The following is a 16,063-nucleotide window of genomic DNA, read 5'->3' on the forward strand; positions in this document are numbered from 1 at the left end:
CCTCAGCTGCAGAGCTGACACCCCACCAGCTGGCAGCAGCCAAGAAAGATTCAAAAGAGATCAAATAAGAGTCCCCTTCATCGCCCCGCTGGCATGGCCCAGTGGTTGAGCGTCGACCTAGGAACCAGGAGGTCATGGTTCGATTCCCGGTCAGGGCACGTGCCTGGGTTGCAGGCTGGATCCCCAGTGTGGGGCGTGCAGGGGGCAGCCGATCCATGATTCTCTCTCATCATTGATGTTTCTCTCTCTCTCTCTCTCTCTCTCTCTCTCTCTCTCTCTCCCCCTTCCTCACTGAAATCAATAAAAAAAAGAGTACCCGTCACCCATGACCAAAGGACCCCGGTCAGCCCGTAACCACTCCTTCCCTCCAGGGCCAGGACCTGGGGGGGGGGTGGGGGGGTGGGGTAAGAGCAGCCCAAATGGGGTCTCGCTCACCTGCTTTCTGGCTTTCTCCTCCCGGGCCTGGGCTTTCATCTGCTGAACCTCCAAAGAGTCGGCCTTCCTCCTCCTCATGAAAAGGTCGTGGTTCCCGATGCACAGCTGCAGAATCTGTGGCCGCGGCAGCGGGAGAAACGGGAAACCCACACATTTACACCACAGCCTGCGGCTCCCCCGCGCCGCAGCACCGTGGCCTGAGGGTCCCCGTGGGCAGCAGGAAGCCGGAGAGGGAAGCGTGGAGAGAGGCGCCAAACCCCTGCCGATGGCCTCTAGCGCTCTCAGCTCCGGAGACGGCGCCCTAAAGGTGCCTCGGATGTGCCAGGGGACACAAATCACAGAGAGAAACCCAATGGGCGTGGCTCCGTGCTTAAGAGTCGGCCTAGGAACCAGGAGGTCGAGGTTCGATGCCCAGTCAGGGCACCTGCCCCGGGTTGCAGGCTCGATCCCCAGTGGGGGGCGTGCAGGAGGCAGCCGATCGATGATTCTCTCTCATCGTTGATGTTTCTCTCTCTCTTTCCCTTCCTCTCTGAAATCAGTAAAAAAAATGTATATATTTTTAAATCACAGGCGAGAAAGAGAAGACACGTTAGCGGGTCTTCGGGAGGCCCCTCACTCGAAGTGCAGACGTGGCTCTGCCGGTCAGGGAGGCTAGGAAAGCTCACTCGGCAGGCTGGGCTGGGACAAGAGGTCATTCAAGTGGAAAAACACAAGTCGGATCCTTCCCTCACACCATATGCAAAAATGAGCTCCAGAGGATGAGACTTACATGTGAAGCTCAAGCCCGTGAAACTTTCTAAGAGAACAGAGAAGAACATCTGGCCCTGGCTGGTTTGGCTCAGTGGATAGAGCGTCGGCCTGCGGACTGAAGGGTCCCAGGTTCGATTCCGGTCAAGGCCACATGCCTGGGTTGCGGGCTCGATCCCCAGTGTGGGGTGTGCAGGAGGCAGCCGATCGATGATTCTCTCTCATCATGGATGTTTCTCTCTCTCTCACTCTCCCCTCCTCTCTGAAATCAATAAAAATATATTTTAAAAAAACACAAAAAACATCTTTCTGAGCCCAGAATAAGGAAAAATGTCAAGCAAAACACAAAGGGTTAAGGAAAGGACGGATACATTCTTCTACATGAAAATCGAAGACGTTTTCGCCCCGGCCGGGTAGGTCAGTTGGTTGGAGTGTTGTCCCGATATGTCAAGGTTGTGGTTCAATTTCTCAGGAAAACTAGAGCTTTCGGTCACAAAAGCCGGGATCTCAACTCACCAGCTTATTAACACGAAGCTTTGAGGAGTTAAACTTGAAGACGTCGATCTTCTTATCCAGTGGTTTAATAGTAAACTGGAAGAAGGAAGCGGAAAACGGCTTCGGTTTGACGGCCTGGAATGTTCCCACCAACTGTGGGGACTCACACGGAAGCAGCAGCCACCCTGGCAGAGAGCCAGCACCAGGGCTGTGCCTCGCCCTGGCTTGCGGGGCCCAGGCACGAAACCACGGTGATTTAGAGGCGCCTGAGGACGCAAGTCCAGGGCTGTGGGAGTTCAGGATCCTGGAAGGCGTGCTCTCGGCACCGTCATGGGCTCAGAAACCTGAAAATAAACCCTTGATGGGCCCACGCTCCGGGCTAACACTGGGGGGGGGGGGCATGCCAGATTCTTAAGTCACGGCCCTGACTTAGGCCCACAACCTAGTGGAACTAGACTGACCACAGGCAATTCCTCGAGAAGCCACATCACCTATTAGTGCCGCACTGGGGGGTGCAAATCACAAATGTGCTGGAGGATTCAGAGTGGATCTACCATAAGGAGGAGGGGACTTAAGCTGGTGAAGAATATGTACAGAAGTTAACAGATAGGATGGCTCGGCCGGTGTGGCTCAGTGGTTGAGCGTCGACCTAGGAACCAGGGGGTCACGGTTCGATTCCCGGTCGGGCACATGCCCGGGTTGCAGGCTCGATCCCCAGGGTGGGGCATGCAGGAGGCAGCCGATCCATGATTCTCTCTCGTCATTGATGTTTCTACCTCTCCCTCTCCCTTCTTCTCTGAAATCAATAACAAATATATATATTTTTTAAAAGAACAAGTGGCAACGGTTGTTTTCAACCATTCCTGATGAGACCAGACAGGTCCTACGTTTCAAAGATGCACTTAAAAAAAATGGGTATCCATTCCCAAGAACCACCTGCTATGCAGACAAACAGGTTGGGAAAGATCTGTTCTCGGGCATTTCTTTCTCGTGTTACATTGTCGCACAAGGGGCTAGCATGAGGACAGAAAACAATCCTCCGTGTCGCTTTCGGTCAAGTTAATTTAGAAGCAGTATTGCCTCCGTGTAGGCTGCTGTTTGTGAATGAATTTCGTAAGCTTGTTTTTGGCCTCGCTGCAGATCCCGGAGCTGTCAGCGGGAAACCACACGTCGTGTGGAAACCACGGGCTCTGCGCCATGCCAGGGCCGCCCAGAGGATCAATGGGTCGCTTAAAATAAACCAACGCCTCTCTGTTGACAGCAGGGCTGTCAGACGTAACTACGAAGGCTACTTCCTATGAAGTCCAGTCGGTCTGGGGTCTCCGTAACCGTGCGAGTTATTGACAGGACGAAGCATGAGGGCGTCCTGCCCCCGGAGAGGGCGTATTGGAGTCTGGTGTGCCGGGCCACCCTAAGGGGGAACTTTAATCCTTGGGCTCTGGGGGAACGAGGGTTTGGGGAGCCTTTAGCACGCACATGTGTGCGTGTGTGCAGCAAACAGCCTCCATAAAATTAGAAATGAAAAACTGCCCTACCCTGGCACACCGACTGCTTGAAGTCGCATGGAGTTTTCCATTTAAGTACTTAAATAAATAAATAAAAATCCCTAAATGCTCATCGCCTGGGCTACTTAGCAAAATCTGAAAGCCAGAATGTTTTGAGTTAGGAAGTTCAATCTGGCCCGGCCAGTGTGGCTCAGTGGTTGAAAGTCGACCTATGAACCAGGAGGTTACGGTTCGATTCCCAGTCATGGGTCAGGGCACATGCCTGGGTTACAGGCTTGATCGCCAGTGTGGGGCCTGCAGGAGGCAGCCGATCAATGATTCACTCTCATCATTGATGTTTCTATCTCTTTCTTCCTCTCCCTTCCTCTCTAAAATCGATAAAAAATGTATTTAAAAACAAAACAAAAAAAACAAGCTCAAGCTGTCGGGTCAAGTCTGGACAAGCAGATCGCAACCTCGTATTAGAAACGGGGGCCGGACGCTCGTCTCCGGGAGCTGCTCCCCGGAACGAGAAGGCAGGAAGCCTGCCTGGGGAAGGCGGCTCCGCGGGCCACAGAGCTGTCAGTTACTCCACACTCAGCGTCCTGGCTGCGCGGGCGCCAGCATGGCGATGGGCACTGTCGGGCCGCGCTCCTCTGCCTGGTGCCCTGTGATGTGGCTTCAGGGAACCTGGAGTGCAGGCCCTGCAACCCCGCTCCCCAGACATGGGTCACCTGATGCCTCTGCATTGCTACTGCCTGTGATGGGACACGGGAAACCCAAACCTGGCCTTACTCTCCCAGCAGCGTTCCTGTGAGGACTGAGCCGGGGCGAAGGGGCTTATACTACGTCACCGTCCCCTGCGGCGTCAGCCCCATCGTGACGTCACTATACCTTCCTGGAGGGCTCAGACAGGACTGTCTACATCTTCGCTTCCCCCTACAATACCTAAGGCAACGCAGACGCTCAATAATTCCTTTAAAACTAAGAGAGAATGGCCCTAACCGGTTCGGCTCAGTGGATGGAGCGTTGCCCTGCGGACTGAAAGGTCCCAGGTTCAGTTCCAGTCAGGGGCATGTGCCTGGGTTGCGGGCACATCCCCAGTTTGGGGTGTGCAGGAGGCAGCTGATCGATGTTTCTCTCTCATCGATGTTTCTAACTCTCTGTCCCTCTCCCTTCCTCTCTGTGGAAAATCAATAAAATATATATTTAAAAAAAAAAAAACTAACAGAGAATGAATAAGTGAACAAACCAATGCATGCAGGATTATAGCGTTTGGGAGATGCTGTATAGAAATACTGGAATCCTAACTTAGAGTGATCTATGTGATTTAAACTTAATTATTCTCAAATTCTGGTAAGCAGGTTAGCCTGATATTATTATTTATTGTTGATATTCTCTCTCTCTTTCTCTCTCTCTCTCTCTCTCATTCACACACACACACTCACACCCCCACCATACGTATCAAGCTGGACACAGAGAAAGGGTTTAATATCTACCACACTTACAATGCAGAGAGACTTTCTCACCAAAAATAGGAAGCCAAGTACTAAGAAAAGGTGACGTTTGGGGTTGGTTTACTGTTTGTCCTTTTGGGGTTCAGCTCTGACAGGTTGAGCCCCCAGCCTCTTGTTAGCAGGGCGGGGGCGGGAGGGGGGGTAGGGATGCTATTTGAAAATAGAATGCCAATACTATCCTGTAAATGCTACAAAAATCAATAACCAAACGCCCACAGCCTGGGCAGGAAATGACTTTTCCTGTAACAGGAGAAGCGGGGAGGTGGGGAAGGCCTGCGGCCGGGCCCCGGCGCGCCTGCGAGTGGACAGGCCCTACCTCCTTGTCGCTGTAGGAGATGTTTCGGATTTCGTTCCACGGGAAGGAGATCTTGGGGGTCAGCCTGTTCTCGGGGTCGTAGATGTGCAGCCCCAGCGCATCCACCCCCAGCAGCAGCTCGGTGCCCTTTTTGTTCTGTGGATTCAACAGAGAGCAGCCGCTGTCAGCTCCGGCCGAGGCCCGAGGTCTCACTCATCTTCCCCCGGGGCCTGGCCCACAGCGTGACAGGTGACAAGCTTCGGCGGGTCCCCACAGAAGCCACGGCTCTCGTGTCACCCGGGGGGGGGGGGGCCTCCAGCTTCCTGAACCGGGGGCAGGTGGAGACACAGCCGTGCCATTCTTATGACCTGTGTGTCCCCGGAGAGGGACGGCTGGGGGCGCCTGCCACTGGCTTGACGGCTGAAGTAGCAGCAATCCAAGCATTGCTGACCTCCGATTAAACAGCCAGGTTATCCGAGATGTGAAATAAAAGCCTGTAAGATGAATCACTTCTTATATCAAAAGAAAGAAAAAAAACTGTTGGCCCAGCCGGCGTGGCTCCGTGGTTGAGCATCAACCTACGAACCAGGAGGTCACAGTTCAATTCCCGGTCAGGGCACATGCCCGGGTTGCGGGCTTGATCCCCAGTGTGGGACGTGCAGGACGCAGCCTATCAATTGATTCTCTCTCATCATTGATGTTTCTATCTCTCTTTCCCTCTCCCTTCCTCTCTGAAATCAATAAAAAAATATTTAAAAAAAAAATGTATCTTAATGTGATAAAGCAAGTATAGTAAAGTGTTCATTGTAGAATCTACGCAGTAGGTTTATATGGGTAATCGTTGCAAAAACATTCTTTCAACTTCCCTGTATGTTTGAAATTTTTTATAATAAAATGTTGGGAAAATATATCAAAATGAATGATATGCAAATGACACCTCCATGAGGCTGTTTAAAAATTTAGTTGATTAACTATCCATGTGCTCTGTACCTCTGTATGGCAGCCCTGGTCAGCGGTCAGAGCCGCCCGAGGGCCAGCACCCGGGCCCCCACGTCACCGACCCGGCTGCGGTCCAGAGGCCACATCCTCCGGCTGCAGGTCCGCCCGTCCACCAGCCCGCCCGCCCGCCTGTCCGCGCTGTGGTCTGGCCTTTGTATGACAGTGGCAGGAAGCTCCCTGCACGTGTTAGGTGTGACCCCTGGCCGACAGCAAGGAGACTAAACCAGACTCAAGGGCAGGAAGACAGATCTGCAAACTGAGAAGGTGCCTGGACCCTGAGGGGAAGTGGGGACCTAACAGCAGGAGGAGGGGCGCCCCAAGGTTCATCTCTCTTCTCGTTCCAGCACCCCGAAGGCAGGTGCCGTTAGCACACCGCGAGAGCGCTTCCTCCGCTCGCCCGCAAAGCTCCGGAAACCATGAGTTATGTTAACACGAGCGAGGCTTTGTACTCTGAAAACCCATGGTACCTTCTGGAAGACGCGGTATTTTATTATGGTTTATTTTTTCTTAGTTTGGCTTTTAAAAAAGAAAGGATTCCACCCTCTGCCTTCTATCATTATGACTCCAGCATTTCAGAGAGAGAGACACACACAGCTTTCAGTACACACACTGATGGGGAATGCAGGAACTCGAACACAAAAGACTACGATGGCCATTAGCTTTGTTGCGTAACATAAGAAACCACACACACACACACACACACACACACAGAACGATATCGGACTGCTTGACGCAACGGTTGTTTCAGGATTGCAAAACACCAGTTTTCTTTGAATCGAGGTGGTGGGCATTACGGAGCAAGAGGCATTGGGCTGACAACCCACGGAAATGCGTTGAAATTGGTCCGGCCCAGAAGAAGCCAAACGATGAGCAAATTCAAATTAATAAAACTTCAGAAAATAAGCTTCTGCATTATTATGGAAAATCTTTTAGGCACCTGCTTACTAGATGACATCACATAACTTGTCGGTGGGCCTTGTTTTAAGCAAAGTAATCCATTTAAAAATCTGTATTGCCCTAACTGGTTTGGCTCAGTGGATAGAGCGTCGGCCTGTGGACTGAAGGGTCCCAGGTTTGATTCTGGTCAAGGGCATGTACCTTGGTGCGGGCACATCCACAGTAGGGAGTGTGCAGGAGGCAGCTGATCGATGTTTCTCTCTCGTCGATGTTTCTAACTCTCTATCCCTCTCCCTTCCTCTCTGTAAAAAATCAATAAAGTATATTTTTAAAAAATAAAAAAATAAAAATCTGTATTTAGGAAAGAAAAAAAAATCAGGTAGACAGCTTACCTTAGACTGTTTTAAATGTATTCCAGCCAGAACCGGTTTGGCTCAGTGGATAGAGCGTCGGCCTGTGGACTCAGGGGTCCCGGGTTCGATTCCGGTCAAGGGCATGTACCTTGGTTGCGGGCACATCCCCAGCGCGGGGCGTGCAGGAGACAGCTGATCGATGTTTCTCTCTCATCGATGTTTCTAACTCTCTATCCCTCTCCCTTCCTCTCTGTAAAAAATCAATAAAATATATATTTTTTTTAAAAAAAATTGTGTTCCAATGTACCCAGATTTAATATAACATTTTCAGGGACCCCAAAAAGGAGAGCCAACCATAGCGCGATGGTCGCTTTGCCGTCCACGCATCTGCAGTTTGGAGCTAGCGATGAAACATCTCAATGGGTTCGCAGGAATTCCTTTGCAAGGAGCATCTAGCAGGCTGGAAAGGCCCAGCCGCAGACTGCAAACAAAGGCCGCCCTGACGCAGGAGCGACTGGCTCCCAGAGGACCGTGGACAATTAATGGTCTGAATAAAAATCCAATTAGCCTGCCAGTGAGAACAAGAGTCCACACCCACGCCAAGCAGTGAGATATAAAATCGGCTTTACTCTCCTGGTGTCCTTGGGGAAGGAAGTACTTACAGGTCCTCCCTGCGGGCCCGGACCTCACGGAGCCGGATGGAAGTAATCAAATCAAATAATGCACTCAAGCATTCAAACAGGTTTCTGCTCAGCCCGGGACCAGCCCCAGGCCCCAGAGGCTCCACCGACACTTAATTACCTCGGATCTAATTGAAGCCCCACAAATAGACAACGAGGCTGTAGGACCCTCTCCCCTTCTCTCCTTCACCATCAACCGTGCAAGAGTCTCCCATCCAGCCCCAGCCGGTTTGGCTCAGCGGATAGAGCTTTGGCCTGCAGACTGAAAGGTCCCGGGTTCAATTCCGGTCAAGGGCACATGGCCGGGTTGTGGGCTCGATCCCCAGTAGGGGGCGTGCAGGAGGCAGCCGATGGATGATTCTCATCATTGATGTTTCTCTCTCTCTCTCTCCCTCTCCCTTCCTCTCTGCAATCAATAAAAATATATTAAAAAACAAAAAAAGCATCTCCGATCCAGAATGAGAAAGTAACGCATTTCCGCAGTCGGGCCCTGGGTCTGTCTCTGGTTGCACACAGGGAACCCGGAGAAGCTGCCACGTACCCGGATGGCGAAGTAGTTCACGCCGTACATCTCCAGGTCCTGCGCTATCTTCAAATATTCCATCTCGGCCTCGTCCCTGTGGGGAAAGGAAAGGCACTGTCCCTGGAGCTGAGAGAGGAAACGGGAAGTGAGCCAGAGCAGGCCCGGGCGACGCTCTTCCTGACCCGGAGTCTATGCTACACAGCGACGTCCAGCAGGCTCTCCCATCCGCATCAACACAGGAGAACAGCCCTGGCTGGTCTGGCTCAGTGGATAGAGCGTCGGCCTGCGGACTGAAGGGTCCCGGGTTCGATTCCGGTCAAGGCCACATGCCCGGGTTGCGGGCTCGATCCCCAGTGTGGGGCGTGCAGGAGGCAGCCGATCAATGATTCTCTCTCATCATTGATGTTTCTCTCTCTCTCTCTCTCTCTCCCGCTCCCTTCCTCTCTGAAATCAATAAAAATACATATTTTTTAAAAAAGTTAAATGGAATGAAAAGATGATCAGTTCCTAAAGTGATCAGGGAAGTGCTGATTAATATTTAAGATACGTTTTACCTTTTAGATGATAAAAGTTGGGTTGATAAAAACAGGTGTTGGAGCCGAAACCGGTTTGGCTCAGTGGATAGAGCATCGGCCTGCGGACTGAAAGGTCCCAGGTTCGATTCCGGTCAAGGGCATGTACCTGGGTTGCGGGCACATCCCCAGTAGGAGATGTGCAGGAGGCGGCTGATCGATGTTTCTCTCCCATCGATGTTTCTAACTCTCTATCTCTCTCTCCCTTCCTCTCTGTAAAAAATCAATAAAATATATTTAAAAAAAAAAACAACAAAAAAAAAAACAGGTGTTGGGGAGAGCATGGGGGGGGAGTGGAGACACACACTGCTGATGGGCACGTAAGCAGGTACTACCTTTTTCGGGGGGGGCAATTGGGTGGCACCTGTCAAAACTCAAAATGCATCCTTTTGACTCAGCGACTCTTCTAAGGAATCCACGGGCAAGTCACTCAGACCATTATGTAACGGTACAACTGCAACACGTTTTGTAGGAGTGAAAAACCTCTAGCGACTCCAAATGCCATGGGTGGAGAAATCAGCCCAAAAGCTGTGGGCTATCTCTTCGGTGGAATTCCTAACACGGAACGAAATGACCAACGCCTACAGGCCCGCACACCCCGGCAGGCAGGGAGTGCCCACGCTCACAAGCGCTGGGGAAAGGATTCCTACAAAACTGAACATACTCCTGGCTCTCTCTCTTCTTTTACACAAGAGGCCCGATGCACGAAATTCCTGCAAGAGTACTCGTAAGCCTTCCTTCCCCCGGCTGCCGGCACCGGCTTCCCTCCAGCACCCGGGACCCAGGCTTCCCCTCACTGCCCCGGCTTCATCTGCAAGGTCAGCTGGAAGGACGTCCGGTCTAATAAGCATATTACGCTTTTATTATTATAGATGCTACAGTAATGCGCTTTGTTCAACAAGCATGTCCTAGTTTTGTCGTTTGTTGTTTTTTTTTTTAAAAAAAGCCCATGAAGAAATATAAACCCCAAAGGAAGCCGCCTCACCTGGCCCGCCCTCGGTGCTCTGCGTACCAGGCTGTGATTCTCTCCTCCCACATCTCTGGCGTCATCTGATACAGATTTATCACCTAGCAAAAGAGAGAGCAACATAAAAAACCCACACACACAGGGGGGTTCGGTATCGCGTGCCATGTTTACCATGACGAATCACTTCGACAAAACAGCACGGCTATTTTCCTTTTTTCCTTAAATATATATATATATATATATATATATATATATATATATATATATTTTATTGATTTTTTACAGAGAGGAAGGGAGAGAGATAGAGAGTTAGAAACATCGATGAGAGAGAAACATCGATCAGCTGCCTCCTGCACATCTCCCACTGGGGATATGCCCGCAACCCAGGTACATGCCCCTGACCGGAATCGAACCCGGGACCTTTCAGTCCGCAGGCCAATGCTCTATCCACTGAGCCAAATCGGTTTCGGCTCCTTAAATATATTTTTATTGATTTCAGAGAGGAAGGGAGAGGGAGAGGGAGAGAGAGAAACATCAATGATGAGAGGGAATCATTGATTGGCTGCCTCCTGCACGTTGGACCGAGCCCGCAACCCAGGCACGTGCCCTTGACCGGAATCGAACCTGGGACCCTTTGGACCGAAGACTGATGCTCTTATCCACTGAGCCAAACCAGCCAGGGCAGCACGGCTGTTTTCAAAAAGCCACGCACAGGGAGCCAGTCGCACGCAGGGGTGGGCGTGTCAACAGGCACCAAGCAGTGTGAGTCACAACTCGGGCAGAGGTGCCACCCTTCAGGCCTAGGTGCCTGCCTTGCCGGGTAGGGCCCCCCCTTTCCTGGGCTGTGTGTCCCAGAGGGAGGAGCTCAGTAGTCTTGGGCTCACAGATCTGGGGCCGGCCTGCTGGGCCAGGCTGCGTGTGCTGCGGCCTTCGCCTGCACAGAAGCCGTCAGAGGGGCAGGGAGAGCCAGGCCAAGGTGAGGAGCAGGCCTGTATTCCGCGTGACGGGCGAGTGGAGCTATCAAATCAGAAGCAGCAAAAGGGAGGGAGGGCCTGCTTCTGCGACTAATGAACAAGACGAACAACACTGAGGATTAAAAACTAAAACGCCCACCCCTGACTCGTCTCCTCTCTGCACCCCACGTGGCGGCTCAGTGCTCGGCTCCCTGGGCTGAACGTGTGCTGCGCCACACTCCTTCCCGGGAATCACGGATGCTCACCAACCTTTAACGAAAGGGCCGTTTGCAGGCCATGCGGGTCCTGGCAGCCCCAAACTCATTCCATGAACCTTTGCTTTTTTCATATTCTTAACAGAGATTCCATACACTTTACTCCAGATTGATTACAGCCCGGCCGGCGTGGCTCCGTGGCTGAGCGTCGACCTATGAACCAGGAGGTCACAGTTCGATTCCCGGTCAGGGCACATTGCCAGGGTTTCGGGTTCGATCCCCAGTGAGGGATGTGCAGGAAGGAGGCAGCCAATCAATAATGCTCTCTCATCACTGATGCTCCTATCTCCCTCTCCCTTCCTCTCTGGAATCAATAAAAAATCAATATATTTTTTCAACGAAAAAGAAAGATTGACGACAAAACATTCATAATAACATCCTTGCCACCTCCTTCCGTTATTCCTTCAAGTCCGTCGGTTCGCTGTCCTTCAGGCCACACACCTGCCATCTCTTCCCTGACAGGGAACAGGATGCCTTACCCTTTTTGGAAGCAATTCCTCTTGGGCCAGAAATCCCCGCTTGTGAACAGAAGGGTCGTAGTCGCCGTACTGGAGAAAGAGAAGGGGGGGGGGGGGGAGCGAGCAATTGAGATTCGAGAGACAGCTGTCATTTCTGAACGGCTGGGCTCCGGCCCAATTCCCTCCCAGCTCCAGGGAGCAATTCAATCCGGATGACAAGCCCAGATTTCAACCTTGCTGGCGTGTGATCCCTGAATGAAAAAAACTCAAAGCTGATCACATCTCTTGAACGCAGTTGCGTAATCCCCGAGGGCGAGGCGCTAATGAAAACGTGACGTCCTGTTCGTAGGGAAAGGGAGCTGTGGTTTCTAACCGTCAGAGAAAACAGCCGCTCCGGGAGCATGAGCTTCGAAAATGAAGCAACGACACTCGACTGGCTGTTGACACTTGACTGGCCGTTGCGATGCGCAAAGTGTGATAAGAGCCTTACCTGCTAATGGCTTCTAAGTGGCTGGTGACCGGAGCCGACAGCTTGGGGGGGAGCTGGGATGGGAACATGGTTGGCGCCGTGTTTAATACCCTTCATTCAAGGCTCTGGAAAATGCTCTGGGAAGACGGGACGCCGGCGCTGTCACTCACGTTTGTCATCCAGACAGAGACACGAGTGAAAGGGGAACGGGCTTTCCTAACGCTGCAGGGGCAGCTCGCCGCAGGGGCCGGACGTGGGCCCTGAGCTGCCATGCGTTCTCCCAGGAGAGGAACGCGGAGATTTACTTTCCGATCTAAGGAAAATAATCCTTTTCTTTCTTAGGACACTTAAGCCTGCCCAGGAAATAATGAATAAAATAAAGTAAAATGCAATTTTAAAACAGACACGAACTGGGAAACCTAGAGAATGTAACAGTCAAAGCCCGACTCTCGTCAATCAGCATTCGGTGGCTTTTCTGGGGGCCAAACCCACAAAGCTCGGTATTTTAGGGGGATCGTCTCTACACATGTATCCGTTTAGCCACCAGCAATGGCAAAAAGCAAAAGAAAGGCCAAGCGCAAGCTGTTGGCTCCGGACACCACTAGCTCGGGCGGGGACGGGGCCCGCCTGCCCATCCCTCCCAAAGAGCCTCTAGGCCAGCGGGTCTCAGCCTGTGGGTCGCGACCCCTTGGGCGGTCGAACGACCCTTTCACAGGGGTCGCCTAAGACCATCCTGCCTATCGGATATTTACATGACGATTCATCACAGTAGCAACATGACAGTGATGACGTAGCCACGAAAATAATTTTATGGTGGGGTCACAACATGAGGAACTGTATATTTAAAGGGCCAGCCCTAACCAGTTTGGCTCAGTGGACAGAGCGTTGGACGATGGACTCAAGGGTCCTGGGTTCAATTCTGGTCAAAGGCACATGCTCAGGTTGCAGGCTCCAACCCCAAAAGGAGGCAGCCAATCCATGAATCTCTCTCATCATTGCTGTTTCTATCTCTCTCTCCCTCTCCCTTCCTCCCTGATAGCAATAAAATAATTCTAAAAAAATAAAGGGCCAGAAGGTTGAGAACCACTGCTCTAGTGGGACTCCTGGTGTGTTTTCCAAGTGAAGTCACACCCCCAGCAACAGACACTCCCGCCGTGGGACTGAAAGGTGGCTTGTCAGCAACCTTAACGCGGGCCTCATTCCCACACCGCCCTACGATAGAAGCCCCACGAGTGACTATTTCTCAGGCATCTCGTAATCATCGGACGAACGGCGGAACGGCATTGCATCGTCTTCTGAGCGTTAACGGGATTAATCTGTCGAATGTGAACGTTCAAAATGTGCCGCAGATTCTGTAACCCCGTCTAGGCATTTCTCCGTTTCGGAAACGGGAAGGGACCTGGCTGGTCTCGCCCTCGGAAAGGCCTGGGGGTGGAGTAAGTCAGTAAACTCTAGGCTTGCGTGCACTGCCTCGGGAGGCGGGGTGCCGAAGGTTCAACCCCAGCTCTTTCCCTCATTAGCTGCGACTCTGGGAAACCTGTGACTCGGTTTTCTCATCTGTAAAATGGGATGATAATAGTATTTACCTTCTAGGACTCTTATGGGGATTCAATGGAATCATACCCAGGACGTTTCAGTTTAAAACACGATGGCCATCTGGGACTCACACATTTTTTTTTTTAATTCCCTGGAGCTTCTGGTTCCCATCAGCCCCTGCTGTCAATTAGAGAGGGGAGCCTTGTCCCTCCCCCTGACCCCCACATCCATAATGTTCTTTATTTTATTTTTTACCTCAATATAAAGATAAAAGGAAAAAATAGCCGAAACCGGTTTGGCTCAGTGGATAAAGCGTCAGCCTGCGGACTGAAAGGTCCCAGGTTCGATTCCGGTCAAGGGCATGTACCTGGGTTGCAGGCACATCCCCAGTGGGAGAGTGTGCAGGAGGCAGCTGATCGATGTTTCTCTCTCATCGATGTTTCTAACTCTCTATCTCTCTCCCTTCCTCTCTGTAAAAAATCAATAAAATATATTTAAAAAAAAAAAAAAGATAAAAGGAAAAAATAAATAAATAAAACACGATGGCCGACACGCAGCGCTCAATACAACCTGACGTGAAACGATAAAAGCTCAAGCTGTGTCCCCTCTCTGCGTGTTTTCTAATTCGTCAAATGAGAACGCCGGCCCTAAAGGGTTTGAAGTGGGGGCTGCAGAGTATTCCTGCTGTGGCCTTGAGTAAGGAACACACACCCCGCCCCCCAACCCTCCACTTCCTCATCTGGAAAGCAAGGATCATACAGCGCCTGCCTCATAGCGGGTGGTAAGGATGAAGTAAGACAATCCGGGTAGCACCCTGCGTGGTGCCCGGCTCCTAGTTATAATGTCGCGTATTACTGTTAACCTCTCCGCCGTTCAGAATGACACCGGTCACTGCCTGCCTCTCTGATTTTTTTTAAAAAAAATTATTATTATCGATTTCAGAGAGGAAGGGAGAGGGAAATAGAAACATCCATGATGAGAGAGAATCACTGATCGGCCACCTCCCACACGCCCAGTGGGGGATGGAGCCGGGAGCCCGCAACCCGCAACCCCGAACGCACCCCGGGCCCCACGCTCCATCCACTGAGCCAAACCAGCTAGGTTTTTCCGGGGGCAGGATGCTGAAGAAAGCCCTGCTCGTCGCATTTGCATGCCTCGCAAGAGCGCTGACCGGACTCTAATGCACAAGTAAGCAGATATGCAAAGTTAAGGCTGTAAATCCAGGTTCCGAGGGCTTGTAAGATTAACGACCCACATTATCATACTGAGCTCCCAGCGACTCTGCTGATCAAATAGGTTACGTCTGAGCAAAGCAGAGGCAGCAAAGCCTCGGCTAACAGAGCCCGGGCTAACTCCACCTGCCACATGAAAGCCGCCTGGATGTGTGCGTCGGCTCTTACATGTGCCTTCAAGAGACAGAAGGAGAAGAAAATCCTTAGGTTGTGGCAGTTGGTGAAGATAAAAGGAAGTCATACCCCAGCGTGGGGAGAGACGGCGGTCCTCAGCCTTTTATGTACAAAAGCATCCTGAGACTGTAGCCAGGACTGAGCTGCCTGTGGAGCCAGCGACGCTGGGGTTTCAGGTCTCTGTGCCCAGCTTTATACTCATAATTTGGATTCTTGGGTTGAAAAAACAAAACAAAACAAAAAAACTCCTGAAGTTATATAAACTTCAGGCCCCACAAAACCTGGATCCACCCCTGATATAAGGCAACTGAATTTAAATTCAAGGCAGGAGTTCTCCATGGATGGGATGCTGGGGAGTCAATTCTTACGTTAAGCAGATATTGAATATCCTTCTGGATGTTAAATACTCTCCCCTGCCTGTATGCACGGAAAATTAGACAAAACGCTCTGAACAGGATCTCACTCACAAAACATAAAAGATTTCATCAATGCATAAATAGCATAAATAATCAGACCCCTACCGCACCTCAGTCACTAGAACACAGATGGATTAAAGCTTTAACCGTCAATGGAAAGCCGACAAAATTTAGAAGGACATGTGTATGATAATGGTGGGGGAAGCCATTCTCAAAGTCACTCAAAACAGCAAAAGATTGACAGTCTGACACATGAAAAAAAAAGATAAAAGGTTAATACCCATCATAAACGGAGATCCTATAAATCAACGAGAAAAAGATAAACAGTAGAGGAGAAAAACGGGCGAATCATACACACCAGCCTCGCAGAGGAAAGCAAATCTATGAAAAGACGCTCAGCCCCAATGGTAAAGCAAGGAAATGAAAACTTTTAAAAATCTATTTTTTTTTCCCCGTCAGATTAGCAAAAATGTAAAAGACTGACAGCATGAGGATGTGGAAAACAGGTATTCTCACACACTGTTCTTAGAAGTTACGGTGGAGGGCAATTTGGTCACATCTATTTTTTTTTTTAAGTGAAATAAAA

At 51.0% G+C, this 16,063-nt stretch overlaps 1 protein-coding gene across 5 annotated transcripts in view; it reads right to left on the bottom strand.

Annotated features, from left to right (window-relative positions):
- The window catches only part of NF2 (neurofibromin 2), a 67,028-nt gene that overhangs the window by 22,841 nt on the left and 28,124 nt on the right, over window positions 1–16,063 (bottom strand). For 4 of the 5 annotated variants that reach the window (XM_036353686.1, XM_036353687.1, XM_036353684.1 and 1 more), the window contains 6 exons: window positions 11,672–11,740; window positions 9,983–10,065; window positions 8,444–8,519; window positions 4,995–5,129; window positions 1,699–1,773; window positions 436–549 (listed from right to left, as the gene is read on the bottom strand). In XM_036353686.1, the coding sequence (XP_036209579.1) occupies window positions 436–549; window positions 1,699–1,773; window positions 4,995–5,129; window positions 8,444–8,519; window positions 9,983–10,065; window positions 11,672–11,740 (552 nt within the window). Of the gene's footprint in view, window positions 1–435; window positions 550–1,698; window positions 1,774–4,994; window positions 5,130–8,443; window positions 8,552–9,982; window positions 10,066–11,671; window positions 11,741–16,063 lie in introns of those variants that run through there. The other variant, XM_036353688.1, reaches the window with a different exon arrangement.

The sequence above is a fragment of the Myotis myotis genome, unplaced genomic scaffold (genome assembly GCF_014108235.1).
Source record: "Myotis myotis isolate mMyoMyo1 unplaced genomic scaffold, mMyoMyo1.p scaffold_m19_p_20, whole genome shotgun sequence".
Taxonomy (NCBI): Eukaryota; Metazoa; Chordata; class Mammalia; order Chiroptera; family Vespertilionidae; genus Myotis; species Myotis myotis.